The 25,519-nt window shown below is 35.9% G+C and overlaps 1 protein-coding gene across 1 annotated transcript in view; it reads right to left on the bottom strand.

Annotated features, from left to right (window-relative positions):
* The window catches only part of IL1RAPL1 (interleukin 1 receptor accessory protein like 1), a 633,102-nt gene that overhangs the window by 519,476 nt on the left and 88,107 nt on the right, over window positions 1-25,519 (bottom strand). Inside the window, exons 3-4 of the mRNA XM_063084555.1 lie at window positions 8,225-8,411; window positions 5,103-5,256 (exon numbers count right to left, since the gene is read on the bottom strand). Of these exons, the coding sequence (XP_062940625.1) occupies window positions 5,103-5,256; window positions 8,225-8,411 (341 nt within the window). The remainder of the gene's footprint in view (window positions 1-5,102; window positions 5,257-8,224; window positions 8,412-25,519) is intronic.

The raw sequence follows: 25,519 nt of genomic DNA, 5'->3' as shown, positions 1-25,519 counted from the left end.
CTAGAATTGGACACGTGAGTATTAACTCATTTTTAACTTAATATAGATACAGATGGTTACATATAAAAATATTCATAAATATGTGTATTTTCTTTCTCTGTCAACTATACCTTAGTTGCAGTGACTACTCCCAACACACAGATCTTAGCTTCTAGTCTAATTCTAGTATAATTCCTGGGGAAGGAAACATACAAAATGAGTCTGAAGCATCTTGTAGAGCCAGAAAGTAAGGAAGTGCACACACACACAAACACACACACACACACACACAACGATGGGGGTATGTTAAAGGGACAAGTGAGCCAAATAAAAGAGCTCCTAAGCTCCTAATGACCAAAGCCGTAAAACTTTGAGCAACAAAATAAATAAGGTAATGTAGATTATAAACTAAAGGATTATAAATTAAAGGATAAAATAAATATCCATGAGTTCATACTGATATAAACAATTGAATAAGGAGATACATGTTGGAAAATAGATATATGTCCCATGTCAAAAAATAGCAAGTAATTTATGTGAATACTCTGCCCTCCAATAGGCGGAGCATAATTTCTCACTCCTTAAGTGTGGACAGTATATATTAACTTCTTTTCAAAAAGTATGGTATGGAAAATTGGGAGAGAAGAGTAACTTTACAGTGGAGGAATCTGACAAACTCTACCTCAGGTGATCAGGGTCAACATTAGCAATGATGTCATGTTGATAGCATAATATGTTGTGATTTGACCTCTGTGGTCTATCTTCCAAGAACACATAATCCTAGTCTACTCACGAGAAAAACATCAGACAAATCCCCAATATAGGACATTCTACAAAATACCAAGTCATTACTCCTCAAAATTATAAATGCCATTAAAAGTAAGAAATGTGAGAAACAGTCACAGCCAAGAGAAGCCTAAGGAGACACGACAACTAAATCTTATGTGTTGTTCTGGATGTGATCCTGGAACAGAAAAAGGACATTAGTTAAAATCTAAGGAAATCAAACTATGAACTTTAGTTAATAATAATGTATCAACATTAGTTGATTAATTGTAACAAATGCACCATACTAATAATTGAATGTGGGGGTATCTGGGATCTCTACTATTTTTGTAGTTTTTCTGCAAATCTAAAACTGTTCTAAATGTGCACCATGGAATACTAACTCACCCCAGTTAGACTGCCTATAATCAAAAAAGAATGAGAATAACAAATGCTGGCAAGGATGTGGAGAGAAGGGAATGCTCCTATACTATTGGTGGGACTGTAAATTTTTACAACCGTTATGGAAAACAGTATGGAGGTTTCTCAAACAACTACAGATAGATCTTCCACATGATCCAGCAATCCAGCTACTGTGTATATACCCAGAGGAATGGAAATCATCATGTCGAAGGGATACCTGCACTCCCATGTTCATCGCAGCTCTGTTTACAATAGCCAAGACATGGAACCAACCTAAATGTCCACCAATGGATGACTGGATAAGGAAACTGTGGTATATATACACCATAGAATACTATTCTGCCATAAAAAATAATGAAATATTCCCATTTGCAACAACATGGATGAACCTGGAGAAACTTATGTTGAGTGAAATAAGCCAAGCACAGAGGGATAAATACCACATGTGCTCACTCATAAGTGGGAGCTAAGAGAGAAAGAAGGAAGGAAAGAAAGACCATAGTAGTGCATTGGACTTGCAGAAGGACAGAACATTCCTTGGGCTACAAAGTGGAGTGGGGGGGAGAGGGGGAGGGATAGGGAGGCTGGGTATAATTGGGTGGGGGATACAGGGTACAAATGCAATTTGTGGTAATGGGTATGCTGCAGTATGAAGCTGGCCCTCACATCATGGGCACGAGGGGTGACAATCAGCTTTGTATCTCATGAATATTCATAATAATAATAAAAATTATTTTACTAAAAAAAAAAATCATAGGCCTTGACTCTAAGTAGCTCACATTCTTGGGAAAAAAAAACAGGAGTGTCAACAGTTATGATGCAATGTGATAAGTGAAGTGTTACAATAAAGATGCTAAAAGTGTTGGGGAAGCATGAAAGACTATGTGCCTCTAAAAGGAGGCAACAGTTTAGCTGTGCCTTGAATAAAGAGTAAGAATCAGCCCTGTGACAATGTAGGGGGAAAAGCCTTCCAGAGAAAGATCACAGTAAGTACAGGTTCTGAAGGAGGACTTTTAGAGCACAGTAAAAACTTCAGTGTGGCTGAAGCTTAGAAAAATGGTGGAGGCTAGAGATGGATGCTGAGACATCTTAAATTTTTTTTAAACTAAAAAAAAAAAAATGTTTAAAACACTAAAAGTGCTGGGCAGATATATTATTCCTTTTACTATGTTCTGTTTCCCTGAACCAGTACTTTACATAATTAGGCACGTTCAATAAGGAAAGGATGACCATAAGAGCTCACAATATTGCCTGCACATTTAGCCACTTAGTTTGGCCAGAAATTTTCTTTTCATGTTTACGATTTTTTTCTTTTATCTTTTTGAAGACATTTTAACACACTCCAAAATATTTGTTTATCGTCAGCTAAGGCAGTTCCACTAAAATGAAATGATATCATGCTTTGCGTAATATTTACATTAAGTACAAGGTGATAATGATGTGCAGAAAACCAAGATACAAAACAGTGATTAATTATCATCCAGGAACTGGCCACCTTTGGTGCTTTATTGAGGGCCATAATTTGGGTTCTAAGAATTGTTCTTTAATTCGGCCACAGTCAAAATAAATGTGCTATAGTGTCACAGCATTTAAAGCAACGTTATGGGTAAATATATGTTCCCAATAGACTTATTAATACCTAAAATGCATTTTAATACATGCTATTTGTAATTCTAGGACATGCAGTTCTCTATTCACCCAAAATTTCATATACAGTCAAACTTTGCCTTGTAACTTATTTTCCCAAGTCAGTGTTACAAGTAAGCCTACTTAAGATAGAAGTATTCAAGATAATCTGTTGAATGAAAACTTTCACTAACTTCCACTTGGATATCAAGACTTAACTATTCTTCATATCCGTATAAAGAAAACAAGCTATTTTTGGACAAATGTAGTTTAAGAAAGGATAGTAGCCCTAAAAAGCATTTAGGAGAAAAGAGTGCTGTTCTTGGTTCTATGAAATAGCTTAATATGTGCTGTTTTATCATTTGCAACCCAGTGGACAGTTTCCGTGAGATTGTGTTCCAATTGCCTCAGACTACATAGTGGTTTAGAATCCTAATATTTTTAGAAAGGGGAAACGTGCTTACCAAGGATTAGTTCTATCCTCTGAATAACAAAGATTAGAAGTGCATTCTACGATGGGTCTTCAAAAACTTCATGTAAAGATTCATCATATCTTTTAATTCCAGTTTTCCACAAACTTTTTCAAGTACCCTCATATTTTACGTTCAGAATAGATCTTGTTCCTTTATATTTTTAAATTTTCCTTTGACTCAATACCTACTGTTTGGAAAAGGTACTTCAGTATAGGTTGAGAGCAAAAAATGTATGAGACAAAAAATGATTTCAATATTTTTGTATAGAAACCTAAGTCCAAACAAAGGAATTTAAAAATATAAAGGAAAAAAAATCCGCTCTGAATAGAAAATACGAGCGTACTTCAAAAAGTTTGTGGAAAACTAGAATTAAAAAATAATGAATCTTTCCATGACGTTTTTGCAGTACCCTCATATTTTTCACTGGCCATTAAAAATAAAGGAGGTAAAGTGATAAAGTGCTGATTTTAATTTTCTGTACAGAAACCTGGTACATACAGCAAAACTGAAAACCAAACTATTATATATCATACACATGTTTACCATAATCGCATAATACAAGTCAAGACTGAATGTGTTTACTATTCAAGTCTATCATATATTGCAAATGTCAGTTGTTTATGGGATCTAATATTTATTAAAGGTATTACCAAAGAGCACTTTATTTATTTAACTAAATTTTCTATCAGAATACTTGCTGTTTATCAAATAAATTCCATTAAGCCAGATGTAATTTTTAAGCCCAAATACATCACAATCTCAATATTTAAAAGAAATTGATTATTGTAAGATGTGGGTGACTACCCCAAAATAGGAAAGCTATTTTAAGAATCAATGAACACATAAAAATATCTTTAAAATAGTTATTGTCCTTTTTTTGTTTTTCCCTATGTTTCACAAATATGACTGTACAAAAATGTCACCAAGAATCTCTCTCAATAAGAATATGAAAATAATGTCTTCAACTTGCTAATGTTTTGATTTTTCCCCCCTTTTCTCATGGAACCGCTTTTAGGGAAATGCACACTATAAGAAAAGGTATGAATAGTGTTTTTTACATTACATGAAAGTTATGCACATTTGATATAATTCTACATTTTGCAAATTGATTTAATAAATGTTAACTTACATCATTAGATCCTTACAAAAACACTATGAAATAAGGCAAATTTTATTATCACAATTTCATACATGAGAAAACTAATATTCTGAAGGTTGTGATGATTGAACCGAGGACATGCAACTAAGGAGCTCTAGATTCATGATTATAGGCAGGGTTGTGAATCTTGTTCTCGTGTCCTTCCACCTTAGCAACCCGATATGGGAATGACTCCATGCATTACAGCTCACGTAATTATTTGGTGGTTGCACTGAATACTTGTACTGAATTAAACTGTTATTTTCAAGTTCATGAGAACACATATGTCAAATTCATAGAGTGATAAATGAATAAAAGAAAAAAGAGATTTTTCTAATTTGGAGCAGGAGAGGAAGACAGAGGTTCCATATATTCCATTCCACCACTCTAGAAAATGTTTCCAAAAATGATATCACTACAAAATTTCTGAAACTGTAAACTCATTATTTCAATTACTTTCAAAGCTAACATTTCTATAATTCCCTAAACATACTCTCTTTAACCTTTCAAATGTATTTCAATGGATGCGAGATGATTTAAAAGCAAGGAGGAATAAATTTCACCTATAGGAATTCACTTAGAATTTTGTTAAGTATTCCTTTCATTACATAGATTATAAAAATCAATATGCAGAACAAAAACTAACTTAATATGGTAGTTTCATTACTCTCAAATGAAATATTGAAGACTGTGATTACCTGTAACAGTTAATTCAGTAGTTCTTCTTACAACAAAGCCTCCATATTTTAGTTCACAGGTATAATTCCCGATGTCATCTTCTCTGACTTCTCTTATAAGCAGGGTATCTCTTTTGAATACAATACTTGGCCTCCATGATTTTGTCCTACATTCCTACATGAATGAAGAACATAAAATTTTGATCGTGCATACAGTAACTGAAAAATAGAGAAAAGCATTTTAAATAACTAAACCAAAAGTTTGTAAAGTTACATTTTAAAATGACTAACAAGTTCGGAATAAATGGTAAATAATTTCATTCCTTTTCTAAATCTTTGAGAAATTAGGTACCTCAATTTGAAAAGAGCATTTTTAGAATCACTTTATTAACTTCTAATATTAGTGTCTCTATATTAGATATGCATTGATTTATTAGATATAAGAATAAAGACTTAAAGACTATTCCTGATGCCATTTTTAGAAGCAAATAGTTCACATTTGTTGACTGTGAAATTAACCATACTGATATCATAAAATACAAAATGTATTATTTTAATGGAAATTAGAAAAATTAGCTCTATAAACTAAAATGCTTCTATTTCAATATTTGAAATACTTTAATGTTGCATTTAGTAAAAGTTACATCTCTTCATAGCATGTATATTCTACAATCTGTAATAGAAACAGCCAACATTTACATGCAAGGTCTTTATAGTCCCATGAATATCTGTTTTCAGTGTTGATAGACCTACCAAATTATGGTCTCTGAATTAAGCTTTGGATTATAATGACACTGGCTCAGGAGATTTCTGTTTTTGCCAAAACAGAAGTCCATTTCCTCCAGCCAGATTTGGAATCAATGGGATGAGGATAAAACAGCTTTAAATCCTTTGACACTTTCACAGGTAATATCATATCCCCCAAATTTTATTGCCAAATCAAATTTTTGAGGTCCATTATTTTATGTGGCTCAACGCCTTTGTGTAATGGGGGGGATTATTCAGTTATTTCAGACCAAAATACACATTCTATATGCTCATATTAGTTGCATAAACTGTCATAATTGCATAAATTGTTCACTGAACATATGGAATCTATATTTAGCTAGACTAATTAGTTTAAAATATTCTACTTTAGAAGTAGCCTTTAAATCTCCGCTATTTAGACTACAGAAGCTAAGCCCTGAGTATGGAAAAATAATCTGAAATGTTATAAGATTTTTAAATTCCACCTGTCTCCTTTTATCTGCAGATTTACTTCCCGCAGTTTCATTTCCGAAAATATTACATACAATAAGATATTTTGAAAAACAGAGAGACCACACTCACATAGCTTTTATACTGTTATAATTGTTCTATTTTATTATTAGTTATTGTTATTAATCTCTTCTTTATTTATTAATTACACTTTATCATAGATATGTATGAGGATACTTCAAAAAGATCATGGAAAAATAGAATTGCAAGGTAATATGAATCTTTCCATGAATTTCTTGAGGACCCCTCATATATATAGGATAAAACATAGTATATACAGTGTTCAGTACTATCCATAGTTTCAGGTTTCCACTGGGGGTCTTGCAAAGCCTCCCCCTCAGATAAGAGAGGACTACTGTATATTGCGTCTCTACCTACCACTCCACTAGTGATGGTCTTTATAGCCTAAGGTCAAAATGACAGTGGCAAAGGTGAAAACATGAATGCCTAAAGGACCAATGTGAAGCCAGCCATTTTTTAAACTGAGTGTGTGTATGTATAGTCTCTCATCTTTCAGTAAATTCTGAGATGATGTTTGCAAAAGGTGAGAAAAGACAATTCTTAAAATCAGCTTGTTAATGAACAACAAAGAAACTGCATATCTAGAAGCTGAATGTCCACATATGAGTCCTAGAAAAAAACTTGTTTTTAGAGGCCTTGGGTAAAACTCCCCTAATACCACTGTCCCTTGAAGCAATCATCAGGGCTTGCTCAGACTCTGCCTGTGGGAGGCAGGCAGACCACAGAGTATCAAAGATGAGAAATAAGCAATTTAAAAAGGAGGAAAAATAAATAGTAACAGAAACCAGTGGGACTAATATTTGAGTGCTGCTTAACATTGTCTAGTATAGAAAACAGAGGACAAGTCGAAAAGGTTTTCAGTAGTTTCCTTGATATTGTGAATCCTCCATTTCTTATTATCAAGAATCAAAATCAAATCTTACTTAGACAAGACCATTGCTGATTTTGGCAAAATCCTTTTAAAAGTTTTTTTTTTTTTTAACATTTGCTTCTTATTTCATTTCTAACAGTTTTTGAATTCATGAGCAGTCAGCCACGAGGGCTCACATTCTGTATAATTGCATTTGTGGACCTAGTTACTAAGAGGCCCAGTTTCCTAACTTCCTACTTCTAGAGTGCTGGAATCTTTAAGCCATGGGTAAAATATTATTGAGAAATGTTCGTAGCATCCATACACTTATTTTAGTACATTCAATAACAAAAAAAATATAGTGTAAATAAACTTAAAAGTATGTTCAAATCTGTAACTTTAGCGAATGTCAATGATGTGATAGGAAGGACAGAGGTTGGATTATTCTCTTCAAGTTTAAGGTTTCTTTTGATTTTTGAAGAAAGTTACTCTACTACTTCTTATAATGTTATAAAATTTCCTCATATGTATTTCTTTAAAATGTGCATGCTTATATACGAAAAGGATTAGACTATAGACAAAGTTACATCCATTAAACAGAACAGTTATTAAAACTAATGTATCATTTTATCACAGAAGAAAATTGATCCTTTTCTTCCTTGTTTGGGGACTTTTTAGAATGCTAATATGAAGAACCCTGAAATGAATGTTTAATGTATTTTAGTTTCCAAAATTATCAACCCAAACTAAAATAGACTTGAAAAAATTGTCCATATACACAAGATATCAACATAAACACAATAGCTTATTACAATGGACTACCAATATAAATATTGACTAGAATTTATCAAAGCCACTGGTTCGAAAACATAACAATCAACACAACTTGCTGTAGTATTGTAAGAAGGCAGAGCTGATCTATACCATGTCCATTTAAATTTTTTGTGCAATTTGCCCCAGAATAAGATACACATTAATCTACTTACAGTCAATAAAAATCATCCACAGTCCCTACCTTATACCAAAGGATTTCAGGTTCTCTGGTTGGTAGTAAAAAATCCTCTATGTCACGGCACGAAATTTCCTTGCTTTTGCTAAGTTCAGCTTTTTCAAAGTACTTCATCTTGGAATTGTAACAGAGTCCAGTGTCATTTTCACCCACTGTCAGTGAGATGGATACTTTCATACAGTAAGTGGAGTTTCTGTAACAAAGCAGAATAAATATGGTGACCTGGTGTGAACAAAAAGCCAGTGCTGCCAAGGCAGTGTGTTTAATTTACTTAAAAGAGAGAGAGAGGCAAAAATCTCATTGTTTAACTCATTTTATGGTAAAATGGCTTATTCCATGGGGTTCTCTCTTGTCAACCAAGTAAACTGCTTGGTGCTGTAAAGTCAACTGAATATTTTTTATTTGCCAGGTACATTAGTCCATTTTCTGTTACTTATAATGAATACATGAAACTGGGTAATTTATGAATAGATGAAATTTATTTCTTACAATTTTAGAGGCTGGGAAGTCCATGGTCCAGGGGCCACATCCGCTGAGGGCCTTCTTCTGGGTGGAAACTCTCTACAAGTTCCCGTGGCAATGCAAGGCGCCACATGGCAAGAATCGCATGAGCTCTTTCATTTGCTCTCCTTATAAGCCACCAGTCTGTGGCCATGACAACCCATTAACCATCAACCTAATCTCCCCATGAATGGATCAATCCATTTGTGAAGGAACCTCTTAAAGGCCTCACTTTCCACCACCATACTGGGAGTTAAGTTCCAACATGATCTTGGTTGGCAGGGGGCATTCAAATCACAGCACTAGGATAATTTTTGTTTGTTTTTTCAAAAGGTAAAGTTTGAAAAAATGTTCAGTAGAGATTTTTTTACCTAGAAAAATATAAGGAATAAAGGGAGATTTAGGTCTGAAAGAAAGTTGAGCTTGGGCTTATACTAAAATTGGCAAACTCAGCAGAGAAATAGAAAAATGTGGTTGACCTATTAAGCACAGTAGAAGAATGGGAATGATGCTGCTCAACTCTCACAGTGCTGGTTGCCTTGGAAGAGGAGAAGTTATCAATGAATCTGGTCAGAAAACAGTCATGGATAAATGTATTGCAAAGTCACTATCTCTACTGACCCATATCTATTTGGGTTGGGACCTGGAGTTGTCAGAGAGAAGCACTGTACTGTGTTACAGATGGACAACCCCATCCTGATAGACAGGTTCTATAGAATTAGGTCATTAAATCAGCATCTCATTTTTTTTTCCTTGCTGGTTTCCCTTCCTAAATCAAGTTTACAACTTGGAGTAAGTAGGAATAAAAATCATGTTCAATGATCTTTTTGGAAGACTTGGTACCAAACAAAGTTTTGTGTTAATTGCACTACTTCTGCTTGCTATTTAAGTCTCTGGACACTCAACGAACACAGTTAATGTGTCAGGCATGGTGCCAGACAGTGGGAATAAAAGAGGAATAAAACATCAGATTCAATGTTTGATAGAGAACTGTTCATTTGGTAAGTGTCCACCTGCTTATTCACATACTTGGTCATAAGAGTCATATATTTATGTCTCTCTGCTTGGTATCTCTGTAACATTGGGCAATTTATTTAATCCCTCTGAGTCTCAGCTGGGGTAGAGGGACAGCTCTTCTATGAGTGTTAAATCAGACACTGAATAGAAATCTGCTTGGCCTGTCATAGGTGCTCAGTGATGTTTGTTCCTCTTAGCTTTGCCAACTGCACACATGGACCACAGCCTCCAAGTCCTCTCCCTTGCTCAGCTAAGATGCTTTGACATTTAAGCAGCTCCTTGATTTAGATTCTTTCTTTTGTTTAATGTTAATATGACATGATGAGAAAGACCAGAAAATAGCTAGGATAGTTACTTAATTTTATATTGTGTAACAAATATTTCTACAACATTAGAAGATACTTTATTGAATGTAGACATCTTTAGCTTCCTAGAATACCTAGCCTACAAGTAGATATAAAATACTTAATAAGTGAAACCATTAATCATTAAACAAAGTCAATCAGAAGTCTGAAAATAGTCCTGAGAGTATGTTTTCAGGGATTTTGCTAAAATTATAAAAATATGTTCTCTGCCCTCAGCCTCTCACAATCCAGGAAAACAGATATACAAGTAAACAGTGGAAATTTAATGTGATAAGTACTACAAAGATATATGAACTGCCACAGTGGTGTCAAAGAAAGAAAGTGGAAGGTTTCATAAACGGTGATACTTGGATTGTCTTAAAGAATGAATAAGAATTTGGCAATTTTGATGGGGGCTATCTCAGGGAATAGTATGCACAAAGGCTGGAAGGCATGAAACAACTTGGTATGTTTAAGGAAGTGCAAATCAAGTGGTGTGGCTGGGGTATAAGGTAGGTATAAAGGACCTGGGACTGGAGCTGTGCACAGGAGCCAGACTGAAAGTCATGTAAGCCACTTCAGAGAGTTTGGATTTTATATTGGGGAATGATGCTATTTGGATCGTGGAAAGGTTTTTCTGATTGTAATGAGAAAAATGGGTTGGATTGGAAGAAAGACTAAATGAAGTGAGACAAATCAGAAAGCAACTGCATTCATTCAGGAAAAAATGGCAGCCCCCACAAAGGGAATTCTGTTGGGATAGAAAGAAGGGATTGTGTTCAAAATGTATTTAAGACATTGAATCCAAATGACAGTGAGGAAGCAAAGGAAAGAGGGAGGCATCCAAGATGATGAAGAATTTTTCTCAGTTGAGGATATGAAAGGTACAGTCGATCTTTTAGCACAGAAAATACTGGAAAAAATAAACAGCTTTGAGAGAAAAGACAGTGTATTAAAATTTAGCTTGCGCTTCACACCCAAGTGAAAAAGCTATCCCTCTTTGGGTTTGCCAGCAATATTGCTCATGCATTATTTATTAATTTTACTCCAGTACAGACTACAGCATGCTCTTTACAGGCTCATTGTAAGATTTTCTTTCCAGAAAAAATAATTGTCCAAGGTAGGCTATCAACTATCTTAGGATACATTTAAATGTGTCTTAGAAAAATATTTAGGTTTTGGATTAATATATATTTGTAGAACACATTAGAATTCTTAAAGAAAAGAGACCGTTCTAAGTAGATCAATTCATTTAATTTTGAAATTTCCACATAAATCTTTTAGATCCAAGAGTCTTAGGCTTTCTTTCTCCTCAAACTATTGATTAGTTTTATTTGACTGTTGTTCTACGCCTCCTTGTATCGAATACTAGGCTGCTTTTTTTTCTTTTTTCTAAATACAAGCAGGTTCATGTTAAGAGCAAAAACTCCAAAGCCCAACTGCAGAGGTGCAGATTCCAGCTCAATCATTCATTATTTTTGAAAACTAAGTAAAGTTACTTGGTTCCTTAGGCTTCCATTTCCTCATTTGTATAAGGAGAAAACAATACCAAGGACCCCATAGTCTGACATGGGGGTCAAACACATTAAAACGTATAAAGAGCTTAGAACAGTGCTTATCTTATAGTGAGCACTCAGTAAGTGTTAGATCTTATTTTCAGCACTGCATCCTTCATTCCATTTCCTTTATATTTTCATTTTGTAGTATAGCCACACAGTGTGTGTTCAGCAGGTGGATAAGAAACTATCATCATTAATGATGCCTTCGGTTCTTTGGTACCTAATTAGTGTGAAGCATACAAACCCAGATAAGTCCTTATACTTTTCCTTTGGGATATCTGAATGTGCTGGACAAGAATGACTACATTTCAACAAAAATATGGACTCGTCATTCCAGCCATCACCTGGTTGTCTTCCATAAATGCACTGACCCCTTATCTTCAGAAAGTGGCTCCAGATGAGCTCACTCAGGTGTTCTTATATTCCTGACGTTAATTCCCCAGCTCTGTGAGATGCTGCTGACTTACAAATGTCTGGTAAAGTCTGGAATTCCAGACTCTCCAGGATAGCACTACTTTCAAATTACTTTTGATGTTTTAATACTTGTTTACTGTTCCTGTTCATCAGGAGGTGATTTAAAAAGCTAAAACTAAAGTAGCATCCAATGAACGCCATAGCCCTATTTACTGGGAAGAAGTACAGGAAGCAAGCAACTTGTGACACATTAATAAATATATGATCCCCCTGAGGGAAATTTACACACTGTCAAAGCAAAGAGTGTACTTTGCCGTCATCAAACTTGTGGCATGACTGCTACAGTTCTCTGCTGTCAGGGAAATAATCTGGAATGAGCTAAATGGGGTAAGAAGATTGCTCCTATAGGACTTAGGTGAAATCATTTGCACATATCTACTCCGCTTTTATTGTTTATAACAGATGGGCTGCAGTCTAGGAAGAAACTTCAATCATGACTGCTGGTTTCAGTATTTATGTAATGGTAGAGAGCTGGACATACGAGGGTACTTCCAAAATTTCATGGAAAAATAGAATTCAAAGATAACACAAGTCTTTCCATGAACTTTTGGAAGACCCCTCATACGTGTATGCACAGAAAACACGGTTATTTATGACTGAGAATCAACACCCAATTATCCTTTTCAGTGAAGAAAAAATATTAATATGGACTTCAAAAAAAGATCTAGTCTTCTCTGGCATGGATAATCCTTCAGTACACATCAGGTACACACTGTGTGTTATACAAACAACTCACATAGAATTACTTCTCTCAGTGTCCTGATGTTACAGCAGAGGGACCCCATGTCTGAAGATGTCAATGATTTGTCCAAGTTCTACTATCTGATTATTGGCAGAAATGGGTTTAGAAGTCACTTCCCCCAACTTCTAATTCATTGGTCCCTTCTATATCCTACTAGAGATAATTAGTGCTGGTTAGCATACATAAACTATCTACAAGGGGGTCTTCAAGAAGTTCATGGAAAGATTCACTTTATCTTTTCACTCCATTTTTCCACAAATTTATGGAGTATATATATTTAGTACTGTTTTAGAAAAAGGAAAATTGCTCACATTTAGCCCCTGGTTTTATATTATTTTATAACTCCAAAATGGATGTCTTCTAGAGAAAAGCAAAATATTACCTAACTTGGATTTCTTTGAAAATTTAGGCCCTTAAAGGCCCCCAAATCTAATAAGAGCTAAAAGGGACCAAGCGGCAGGTCTTAATGAAATATCATGGTTTCTTCATCTCTTTCTACTAATATATATATATATTTATATTTATATATTTATATATATATATTTGCAAAAGAATTGGCTTTTTAAATGTATATTTTTACAAATACACAAGTAAACTTAAAAAGGTTTGTAGAAAGTACAAGTAAAATATAATATGAATTTTTCCATGAATTTTTGAAGACCCCTCATATATATTTATAAAAGAATTGACTTCTGAAAGCACTGGCTGTGAGTCTTGCTTTAAAAAGGAAAAAAAAATTAACCTTAAGTCTAGTACAAATCTCAGGAACTAGCAAATATTTTTGGAGGTAATTAAGAAACCAATATGTGACATAACAATAAAATTTAAAATGATTACTTTAAGTACAGACTCTGGAAGTCAGTACAGCACACTGAAGTCCTAGACAGGTTTCTCCACAGTGTGTTATTCTGAAATAGAGGAAAATTCTGAATTGGCATGCATGGGAGCTATCAGAGATTTTAAAATTCATTTTCTAAAGGATGCCTACATTGTACAACTATAGATCAAAGTGTGGAAACTTGGGTAATGCAGGCAGGAGGTAAGAGAGAAAAACATGAGTGGGAAGGGGAAATTTGTATATATCTGATTAGCTGATAAGGTACATTAAAAACCATGTTACGTGATGCCTTAGTATAACACAGTTTCAATTATTCTGCAATCATACCTCCTATGTATGAAAATGTATAGTGTTCAGTGCCTCTCTCTTCCTCTAAAAGAATTACCAGTAATATGATTGTTAAATATATCTTCTAAAAGCATCACTAAACACTTGACCTGTGTATTATGTTAATTCTTAGGTCCCTAGGAGAAATAATGACATTTACATAATGTTTGGCAATCTTTTCCCACTTCATGAAGTGCTGTGTAAGAAAGTCAGGGGTTTGATCACCATTTTTAAAGGATTAAGTTGTTCTATGTTTCTATGTTTTATATGGTATGCTTTAACATTCATTTGTCATTTTTCAAGTCATAATCTTTCTTTTTTGTAAAAGCACAAGCGCATAATATTTTTGAAGGGTCACAAACCTTTGGCCACTGAAAAGCAGCACAGAGGGACAGCAGCTCTGAAAGTACAGTTGCTATGCACCTGTGTAAAACCGAACCGTCTGGAAGGTAGTTTCTTAACCAGAAATTTGACCAGTGTCTAATCATTGGATATAAAAGCAAAGTGTTGGGAATCAAAAATGTCAAGATTAGATTGTGAAGGGAGCGTCTTAGAGTTTGTTAAGCCTTTAAATACACTTTGATAGTTTATTTCGAATTTTAAAGCCTTCTGATGTTTTCATTTTTTTTATTGTTCTATTAGTCTTTATGGTGATGCCAGAAGCTATGCATGTGGCCCCTCTCTTATATCTTATCTTTCCTAAACACATGATACTTTAGCTACTGACACTAAATGTGAGTTTGTTTGGATTAGTTTTTCTTTTCAGAAGAGCTCTGGAAGACCTATTGATTTAACTATGATTGAAATCAGCCTTTGGTGAAAAGATTAGAGTGAGACCACCGAGCAGATGCTAAGACCCAAAAATGCCAGTTTATTGCCTTCTCAATTAATTTTTTTTAATTTAACTGGTGAATTGAACTCTATCTACAGTCTTCTGCTAACTATAAATTCAAAATAATTATCTCCCTTTTTTAGTGGAAAGCGATTAGTATAATTTTACTATTTTTAATTTTTTTAGCCTAATGCTTCTAGAATATTAGAGTTGAGGAGGCCCTGGCACATGAAATAAATTTTAGCCCAGGATTTTTATGTCTGAGTTATTTTTGGCATGAGCACTTTTGAACTTCACCTCTATAGACTCCAAGGGTGAGGAAGAGGAAAAGAGAGAGAGAATAAAAACCATGTCATTGAAAAAAATTGGGCCCAGAACATGAGTTCAAGGTCACACACATTGCAAATAATTTCCTCAGGGAAGCCTATGGCTGACCTCCTTGATCTTTATCTATCATATCCCTTTGTTTATTTTCTTTTTAATAATCACAGTTTGTAATTCATTTCCACTCAGTTGGCTGCATCTGCTGTTAGTATGTATGCTTCTTATATGTAAAATAAGGAAGTAAGCTGTATGCTCTTTGAATTCTGAGAGGCATATTTTTTTAACTGAGGTAAGATTCAGACCACATAAAATTAACCATTAAACATTTTTAAATGTACAATTAAGTGGCATTTAGTACTTTGATAATGTCATGCAACCATCACCTCTATCTAGTTCTAAGACATTTATATCATCCCTAAAGGAAACCCCGGTACCTGTTAGCAGCTACTTTCAACTCCCCTCTCCTCACAGTCCCTGGAAGCCACCAATCTGCTTTCTGTCTCTATGGGTCTGCTTATTCTGGACATTTCATATAAATGTAATCATACAAATGTGGCCTTTTGTGTGTGGCTTCTTTCACTTAGCATATTGTTTTCAAGGTCCATCCGTGTTATAGTACGCATCAGCACATTTTGTTTATCTAGTCACAAGCTGATGGGCATTTGAGTTTGTCTCCACATTTTAGCTGTTGTGAATAGCTGCTATGAACATTCATGTATTTGTTGAGTCCCTGCCTTCAGTTCTTTTGGGCTTGAATTATTGCATCATACAGTCATTCTGTTTAACTTTTTGAGGAACCAGAAACCTGCTTTCTTTTTTTTCTTAAGCTCTTTCTTTCCTTCTGAACATTCCAGTTTCTGCTGACACATGGATAATAATCCATTACAGGAATTTGTTCATTGACGGCCTACTGAGACTAGAGACTTCAAAGGCCTGATGATCTTCATAAGTGCCTAGTACAGTGCCAGGCATATAGTAGATACTTTCAATAAATATATACTAAATGAATGAAATAATGAATTGTTAGTTAATGGCTACATAGTTCTGACTGCATTTCCTTTTTGCTCAATCTTTAAACAACTCTCACCTAAACCCCCCATACTGGCTTTTACTCCCTTTTGTTTTATGCTTCTTTAAAACAGTACACACTTCTTGGGGAAAAAAAAAAAAAACCTGGAAAAAAGTTCAAATAAAGCTATAAAGACTCCCTGGCACTGAATAGCTACACATAATCACCTGACGATTGCCTTCTCCCACCCTACAGACGACGGGCCTTCTTCTAACCATAGTTGATCTTGTTGATGTGAAAGATAAATGAAAGGGTGGATATATGTGTGAGTCACACTTTAGTAAGCTGCAAATCACTTTTTGCTCTCCAAGCTTTACACAGGCAGCTTTTTCTAGGGTGGCTGTAATAGTTCTTGCACTGTTAGATCATGCAAATGAGAAGAGAACATCTCATAGACTGTTGTGGAGAACAGGTGACCTGGCATGCAGATGCTCAGCTGATTCTGCACCCCACCCCCTCATTTTACGGTAAATACACAAAGCAAACCTCCAACAGAGTAAAACAAAAATTTTATTGATCCTCAAAGAAGACACAGAACTACCAGAGTTTGCTGAAATGTTACCTGTTCACAAATAGATTTTTCAGAATTAGATTGATTTTTGAAATATAAAAATGTACTCTCTGTCCCTACTACGTATATACCAAATCTGGACAAGGCTAAATAACAGCCCTCATAATTAGTTTTTTTCTACTAATACTTCTCTAAATATTTTTTAAATGTCATACTGCATATATTTCCTTTGGTTTTACTATGCAGGTTAATATTTCCTGAGAATAGCTTTGTTTTTCTTGGCTTCCAAAGAAAAAATATAAATAATAAGTAAAATGAACTGTGAAGAATCTTAGTTATAAAGGACATGTATATCTTGTTCCTAATTACATATATAAGATAAAAACTGAATTTATTTCATAAAATTAATAGAGGTGTGTCTTTCCAGACTCCGGGGACGGGTGTACTTTTAAAGATACAATATTTACCAAAAGTCATGACCAGAGTTTCATGTAAAGAGTGACCTCTTTGAGCTCAGCACATTCAGAAAGTAGTTCATTTTCTGCAGACACAGAAGGAACAAAAGAGCCTATCTGCTTGTAGGAAAGCAAAATATTTCTCATCCAAGAAAGGTTTCGGGAAAATGGAAATACAAGCCAGAAGTATTCCCTGAAAAAGAGAATCGCAGCCTCCTGCCTCAAATTCCATGTCGGTGCTCTAATTTGAAGGGAACACATGAGATCTTGCTTGACTTTTTCCAGTACTTCCTAATTTTGTACTTTTCAACTCTTTCATTTCCTTTGACATCATTTTCTCCTGTTGTGGCTTGAGACAGTTTCATTCTATGTAAAATTAGCATATCGCCCCTTAAAGTTCTCATCACAAAAGCATACCATTTCATAAATACAAAAGAAAACATTAAGTCCAGCAGAGGACACACAAAGTTTATGACTATAGTTTATTAAGTGAATGAATATGACTCTCACTTATTGAGCAGTTAAAATTCATTCAAGCTGGTTAGCTCAGTTGGTTAGAGTGTGGCGTTGATAACATCAAGGTCATGGGTTCAATCCCTGTTACCAATCTGCCACCCCCCCAAATAAAGTAATTAATTCATTAATTAATTAAATAAAATTCATTAGCCCATCACATTTATTGAACAATGTCTACACGTCTGGCCTGGCAGAGGATAAAGCAGTGAATAAGCAAAGTACTTGCTTTTATGGAGTTTATGTTCCACTGAAAGGAATCTTGGAGAGAGAGGGAATACAGTCAATAAGCTTTATACAACACCCACTGGGATAAGTATTATCAAAAAAAAGAAAAAAAGAAAAAAGAAAGGGTGAGGGGTGGGCAGAGAACAACAGACATTAGCAAAGATGTGGACAAATTGAGACCATGTGCATTGCTGGTAAAAAAGTAAATGGTGCAGTCACTATGGAAAACAGTTTGGTAGTTCCTCAAAATACCAAATATAGAACATCCAACAATTCCACTCCTAGGTATATTCAAAAGAATTCAAAGCAGGGAGTCAAATAGATAGTTGTACACCAATGTTCATAGCAGCACTACTCAAAATAGCCAAAAGGTGAAAACAACCCAAATGTTCATCAACAGATGAAATGATAAAAAATGTGTTATATACATATAATACAATATTATTTAGCCTTAAAAAGAAGTGAAATTTTGAGACATGCTACAACATGGATGGACCCTGAAAACATTATGCTAAGTGAAATAAGCAAGACGCAAAAAAAAAGGAAAAATAGTGTACGATTCCACTTATATGAAGTACTTAGAGTAGTCAAATTCACAGAGACAGAAAGTAGAATAGAGGTTATCAGGAGCTGGGGTAAGAAGAAATGGGAAGTTATTGCTTGATGGGTACAGTGTTCCTGTTTGGGATGATGAAAAATTTCTGGAGATCAATAGTGGTAATGGTTGTACAACATTGTGAATGGAATTATTGCCACTAAGTTGTACACTTAAAAATGGTTAAAATGGTAAACTGTATGTTACAAATATTTTACCACTTTATCCCATATGTAATTTCTCCATTTCTCTGGCTCTCCTCACAACTGGCTTCAAGGTTGAATTTTTGCAAGTAAGGATTTGCATTTCAGCTTCTGGGTTTGGGTAATACCACTTATATCCTCTTTTTGTCCCTGCATACATAGATAGGGGTGGTAATGGCTTCCTGGTGTTGCTAACCTCTGGGCCATTTTAGCTCTTCTAGCATATTTGTAGGCTATTTCCCATACTAAATTCCGGATATTAAACTATCTGGAATGAAGTTACTTTAACTAAGTCCTGTCCAATTTATGGGTATTTAATTCACATTATCCATAAATACCTAAATGTCCCCCATGAGGTAAAATAAAGAGGTAAACAAATTATATAATTGTACATTTTCAAATGTAATGAATAACACTGTTTAAAGATGGAAAATTTAGTAAATTAAGGTACATTTGCATTTTTCTTTCTATAATGAAAGCCTCTTATTTATATATCTAAAGCCAAAAAAAAAACCAAAAAAGTGGAGAAAGAAAAAAGGACCAGAATCAAACTGTGAATTAGTTCATTTAAAAGCAGATTAAGGGCTGGCCACTTACTCGGTTAGAGTGCTGCCTTGTAGCACTAAAGTCAAATGTTTGGATCCCTGTACCAGCCAGCCACCAAAAATAAATAAATTAATTAATTAATAAAATAATTAAATAAATAAATAAAAGCAGATTATATTTTTTGGGGGGAAGACTTTCTTATTCTATATGATTTAGGCACATTTCATAGTTGGCTTTCTTTTCATTCCTTTCTATACAATTTTAGTATCAATTCAAGTCCATTGCAATTTTTATATTTTTTTATATTAGAAAGGGAAACAATTAATTTGAATCACCTACTATTCATTAAAATAACACATGGTTTAAATAACCAGCAACTTAAGAACTTTACTTGGCAAAAATAGGTCATTTTTAGAAAAATGTATTTATTTGTAAACACAAACATGCTTAGAATATGACAATTGTATTAAGGATTCCTGTCAACAGAGACAATACAGGAATAAAACACTCTATGTTTTGGTTATGAGAATTTAATACCATAGAATTATGTTAGAAATATAAGGAAGAGTGTTAAAAATAAAATGCAAGTGGGTCTTATCTTTATCCAAATGTGATAAAGAATATAAGAAGAGGATGTTTGCGTGGGCAAAGGAATTTATTAACAAGCTGTGTGACCATGCACAAGTAACATCTTTCCTGAACTTCAGTTACCTGATCATTAAATTACAAAGATACTTTGCCTCATAGAGTTGTAAGAAGTAAATAGCACCCTGCTGTAAAAGTACTTTGTAATAGACAAACCATTATATAATATGTATTACTGCTGCTACTACTATTTGTGGTAATGTATTAACCCCTAAGATTACGGTCATCTTCACTACATCACTTACACCTTCTCACTTATGCCCAATGTTGTTGCAAATACTCTTCATTATTCATAATATATCACCACTGGCTAAATATGGAATTTATATCAAGGTCACCAAATTTTAAAAGCTTAATCTCCTTTCCAGCAGTGCCTAATAAAACAGATAAATCACACAGCTCTTTCTATGTAATCTTCTTATCCTACTGTGAATACAGCTCTCTTCCATTTATGTACTTTAGATCCAACTTTTCATTTTTATAAAAATGTTCAATATGAATGAAACACCTTTTCTGGGAGCAAAGTCCCATAAATTTGAAATTCAATTAATCTTGTCTCATATTATTGCCAGAAAGAGCCGCAGTTGACACAGAAGCATAAAGTGGAAGGTATCCCTAGGTGCAGCAGCAGGGAAATAAATAAATAAATAAGCCACCATGAATGAGGGCTTATCAGTTATTAGCTCTGCTCTTTTTTCTTAGTTTTAGATGGATGAATCACCAAGGGGATTCTAGAACTGGATAGTTAAATATTTGTGGATGTCAACAGCTATGTACATGGAACAGACATTTGAAATTCAGTATTTTCAGAAGTATGGGCCATACAAGACATACTTATACCTAGCCAGAGGGGAGGGGAAATAATTACACAGGGGACTTTGCAACAGTCAGTGGTCAAAACTACTTTCCTATCAATACTGTAAGATTATTTCTCATGTTCTTCTCATAAGAAACAACTGTTACAAAGGATGGAAAATGGCTTTATAGTGTACATGATTTCCAGTTACAATATCTGCCTCTTCCTTAAAAGCCCATTATGATAATAGCAAGAAGAAAAAGTAGAGAAATTTTATGTAATATAAGAGATCAACCCAATTATATTCAGTCTTATCAGGATGCAGGGTTTTCCCAAATTGTTCTTCATACACACATGAAGAATATCATAATGATTAACTGGACATCTTTTCCTTGAGTGATTTCCTAAAGCTCCAATTTATGCAACAACATTGTAATCATTCCTATTCTCAAAACCCTCTGTTCACAAGTCTATTAAATACAATTGTAATTGACTACCTTTGTGGCTAATTTGCAAAAGCTATTACATTGCTTCTGGCTTCTGGCTTTCTTTTACTAATATGGATTTATTTGGAATCCAAATGTAGGAAGTAGTGCTGCATAATTCGACTATGTAATTACTGATGTCATTTTTTACCATTTATTATGTCTATAACGTATAAAGCTCATAACATGAATAAGTCATTAATTTTAATTGTGGCTTTGGGTATGCTACTTTCTCATATGTCAAATAAAAGTCTATATGAAAGCTTACGTCCTTTCCTAAAATTTCAAAATTACGTTATTGATAATATGATTACACATGGTATATTTATTTGACCCATTACTGCATTATTGAGAGATTTTGCACAGAGGTATTCTTTGTGTGCATGAGTATGCTCTCTATTTCTACCTGTAATTTTACCTCTTTCTCTTCACTAATCAAAATCTTTCAGGGGTAGTCTTAACTACTCTTCTCACTTTCTCAAGATAGACCCATCCCTTTCTCTACTACGGTCTACATTTTCTCACCACTATTGCTCAAAAAATGTTACTAACGTAATCAATAACCTGGCTCTCAATGGCTATCCAGCTTGAGCACTCTAGGACATTTAATACTATTTACTGCCCATTCGTTTTGAGATGTTAGTAGAGGGCTGGTTTTCCTTCTGTGCCTCTATTCATTCTCTTCTTTTACCTTAAATGCTAGAATTTCCCTACGTTTTTGTCCTTGCTATTCATTCCTTCTTGAGTGCTCTCATGTTACCAAGTGAGACTCAGAATGAAGTAGTGCTGCCACACTGATGAATGACAGTGGTGTGCTGGCAGTGTACAAAGCAACAGGGTAAATAAATATTGCACTTCTTTTTAAAACTTAAAAAAAAATAAGTAAATTTTTAATGAGGGTACAGACCAGTGATGAAAAATTCCCACCTAGGTAGCCCAGCCATCCTGAAGTCAAAACTGGGGACAAATCTCATTACCAGGTTCTTTGTTATCCACAGGAATTGGACCAATTAAAACTTTCAACAACAATATTTGAGACTATTTCCCCACATCATTAGCTAATATGATAAACTATGAAATACTTTGATCTTTAGCAATTTAATAAGTAAAAGAATATGGTCTTTTATTTTAGTCTTAACTTGCAATTCTATTATTTTTGAGGTTGAACATCTTTTCATATACTTAAATATTATTTGTATTCCATTATGAACTGTCATTTTGATCCATTTTTTCTGGGTTAATTTGCTTATTCTTGTTAATTTGTAGAAGGTGTTTAAGGCTCAATCCTGAGTTGGGAAATACTGAGAAGAAGTTTGAGGCCGGGTAGACTAGAGGACTGGTCATTGGAAAATCCAAACAAAGGAGAATAGAAACGGCATAGGACCAGACGTAGACATCCCCTCTTAGGAACAGGGAGGCAATTTTGAGAGGAAATGTGTCCTTTGAAGACTTAGCGACTGAAAGAAAAAAGGAACTGACCAAAGTTAGAGGACCCCGGGCTGGCCGGCTAGCTCAGTTGGTTAGAGTGCAATGTTATAACACTAACGTCAAGGGTTTGGATCCCCACACCAGCCAGCTGCCATAAATAAATATATAAATCAAGTTTAAGAAGCCTAATGAAACAAGATAGTGTCAAAGAATCAGAAGAAGCCACACTTGTGAAAAAGTGCACCATTTATTCAAAATACCACCACCACCAATAACACCGACAGCAACAAAACCTGAATGTCATAATGGCAACAAAAGAAGGTGGTCTTGAAAAACAAAATCAAGTAAGCCATGCAGTCTCCTGCCCCACACCTCAAAGGAGTGTCTTCTATTGCTGGTCCTGGAAAAGAAAGCCAAAAGCTGAATATCAGTTCAGCAGATGAAACCACTGCAAAGACACATCCACACTTGCGCATAGCAGAGGAAAATTTTAAGTCTACACTCCAAAAAGTGTTTTATACCTAAACAAGCCATTGTAGAATTGCAAGAACACCATGAATCATAAGTTTTAAAAACTCCAAATAGAAAAGGATGAACAGTAGGAAGATGTGCAACAGGAGCTACCCAGACTCAAAAGAAATCAGGAACACATGAGGACTAAATTATAAAAAGCCTCCAGCAGGCAGAATTTCTAAAATGGCCAATCTATAATAAGCAAAAGATGAATATTGGCCCAATGAAATGGTGCTTTGAGAGATATTCTATATCTTTCCTGAATCAGTAGCAAGAGCTGTCTCATGTACACCTCCTCCTAAACTAAGCATATCAACTTATTACAAAAAGAAAAAGAAAAACAAAAGCAGGTGCAGTCTGAATATATCCCCCCAAATTCTTACATAAGAAACTTAAACCCCAATGCAACAGTGTTGGGAGGTGGGGCCTAATGGGAGGTCATGAGGACTCTACCCTCATGAATGAATTAATGCTGCTATATAAAGGGCTTGTGGGAGTGGGTTCTCTTTCTTCTGCCTTCCACCATGTGAGGATGCAGCAAGAAGGACCTCACCAGGTGCCAGCACCTTGATCTTGGACTTCCCAGACTCCAGAACTGTGGAAAAATAAATTCCTGCTCTTTATAAATTACCCAGCCTCACAAATTCTGTTGTAGCAGCTGAAAATGGACTAAAACAGCAGGTCAGCATATGACCTGAAAATTTCTAAAGCAGGAAATTGTGTAGGCATGTGGAAATGGAGACCCTGTGATTCTGAAGTGGGTGTGGAAAAATATGCTAAAGGAGAACAGTCCCTCAGATCTGATGACTCACAACCAACCTTCTGGCCAGCTCAAGAGGAAAAAGATGATTGTGTATTTGAATGTGAAGCAGGTGGTCAGACCCAGAAAGCAAAGCCGAGCATCATGCAGTCATTTAATGGTCCACTTTTCTCTGGTAAAATATGGCCAAACAAAGAAGCCAGATGTGAGCGCCAGGTGTCTCTCCTCCACTTCTCCCCAGATGACCATTCAGATGGTTTCATGCCTGGGTCAAAGGCTGATGCTGGGAGGGCAGTCAGCCAGCACCAGGAATCAGTCCAGAGGAAAGACAAATGTCCAGGCAGGATGTCACACAGCTCCGGGAGCTCAGCCAGTCCCAGTCAGCTTTCTTCAGGAAAAATACCAGAAGAGCCTAAGTCCCTGTTGGTCTAGTCTTCCATATCGGGGGACGGAGTAAAACATCTACCTGCCCCCATCAAACTTCCCTCAAGCTCAAGAAATCATTCCTCGGACAACAGTTTCCCTCCACGACAGGCAAGCAGCTCTCATAAGTGTCCATCCTCTGCTCCTGCTCCTAAGCCACCAAGTCTGTCTCAGAAGTTGTCTGTGAATCTCAATCAGGTTAAGACCCTTCTTCCAGCTGCCATGACCCCAGCCAGCTCCTCACAAAGAACCCCGGACACCCAGGTCCCAGCAAAACCCACTGACCTGAAGGTCATCAATGTGATGGGCCCAGTCCGTGCAGCCCAGGCTTTGGTGAGTAGCTTGCACCCCGTGCTGGCTAGTGCCACTGGTGCCCCCTCCTGCAGGAATCCATTCCCATGGCCCTCTGCCCTCTGGAAGTCAGCTCCCAAGTACACTGCCTGGGGCGCTGCAGGCGCCTTCTCAAGTGGGGGTTCAGCTTATTTTAAACAATGGCTCGGCTCAAATCTTGGGCCCTTAACTCTACTCCAGCTTCCACATGGTTCCCTCATTTTGAACATCCAGCAGCAGCTGCTGCCACCAGCTCAGCAACAGCAGCAGCAGCTGCAGCTGATTCCACAACAACAGCTTCAGAATCCCACAGCATATCCTCCACAGCCAGTGGCAGTGGGGGTACACAAGGGGCCAGCAGCCAGGAACAGGCCTTACCAATTCAGCAAGCTGTTGTCATGAACGTTATGGAGTCAGAGGTTTCCTGCAGCCCTGGACAATCATACTGCTTGAGCTTGGCTCTGCCCAGAGACCACCTGGGCAAAGCCTTCCTCAGCAGACGTTCTAGCTCGCCTTTACCTTGCCACAGCAGCAGCAGGTACAGGTACAACAGATGAGATTCGTGCAGTATCTAGGGGCTGTGGCAACAGTAGCAACCCAAAGTGCTCAGCCACAGCCACATAGCGGGCATACAGAATGTCAACCAATAGGTAGTGGGCATGCAGCAAGCCAGTCAATGGGTAGCAGGTATAGAGCAAACCAGCCAAAGGGAAATGGCCATACAACAAGCCAGTCAAAGGGTGGTGGCCATATAGCAAGCCAGCCAGAAGGTAGTGGGCATGCAGCAAGCCAGTCAAAGGGTAGTGGCCATACAGCAAGCCAAAGGGTAGTGGGCATACAGCA

The sequence above is a fragment of the Cynocephalus volans genome, chromosome X (genome assembly GCF_027409185.1).
Source record: "Cynocephalus volans isolate mCynVol1 chromosome X, mCynVol1.pri, whole genome shotgun sequence".
In the NCBI taxonomy this organism is placed as follows: Eukaryota; Metazoa; Chordata; class Mammalia; order Dermoptera; family Cynocephalidae; genus Cynocephalus; species Cynocephalus volans.
The sequence above is the reverse complement of the archived record's forward strand: the minus strand, read 5'-3'. Positions and strand labels throughout refer to the sequence as shown.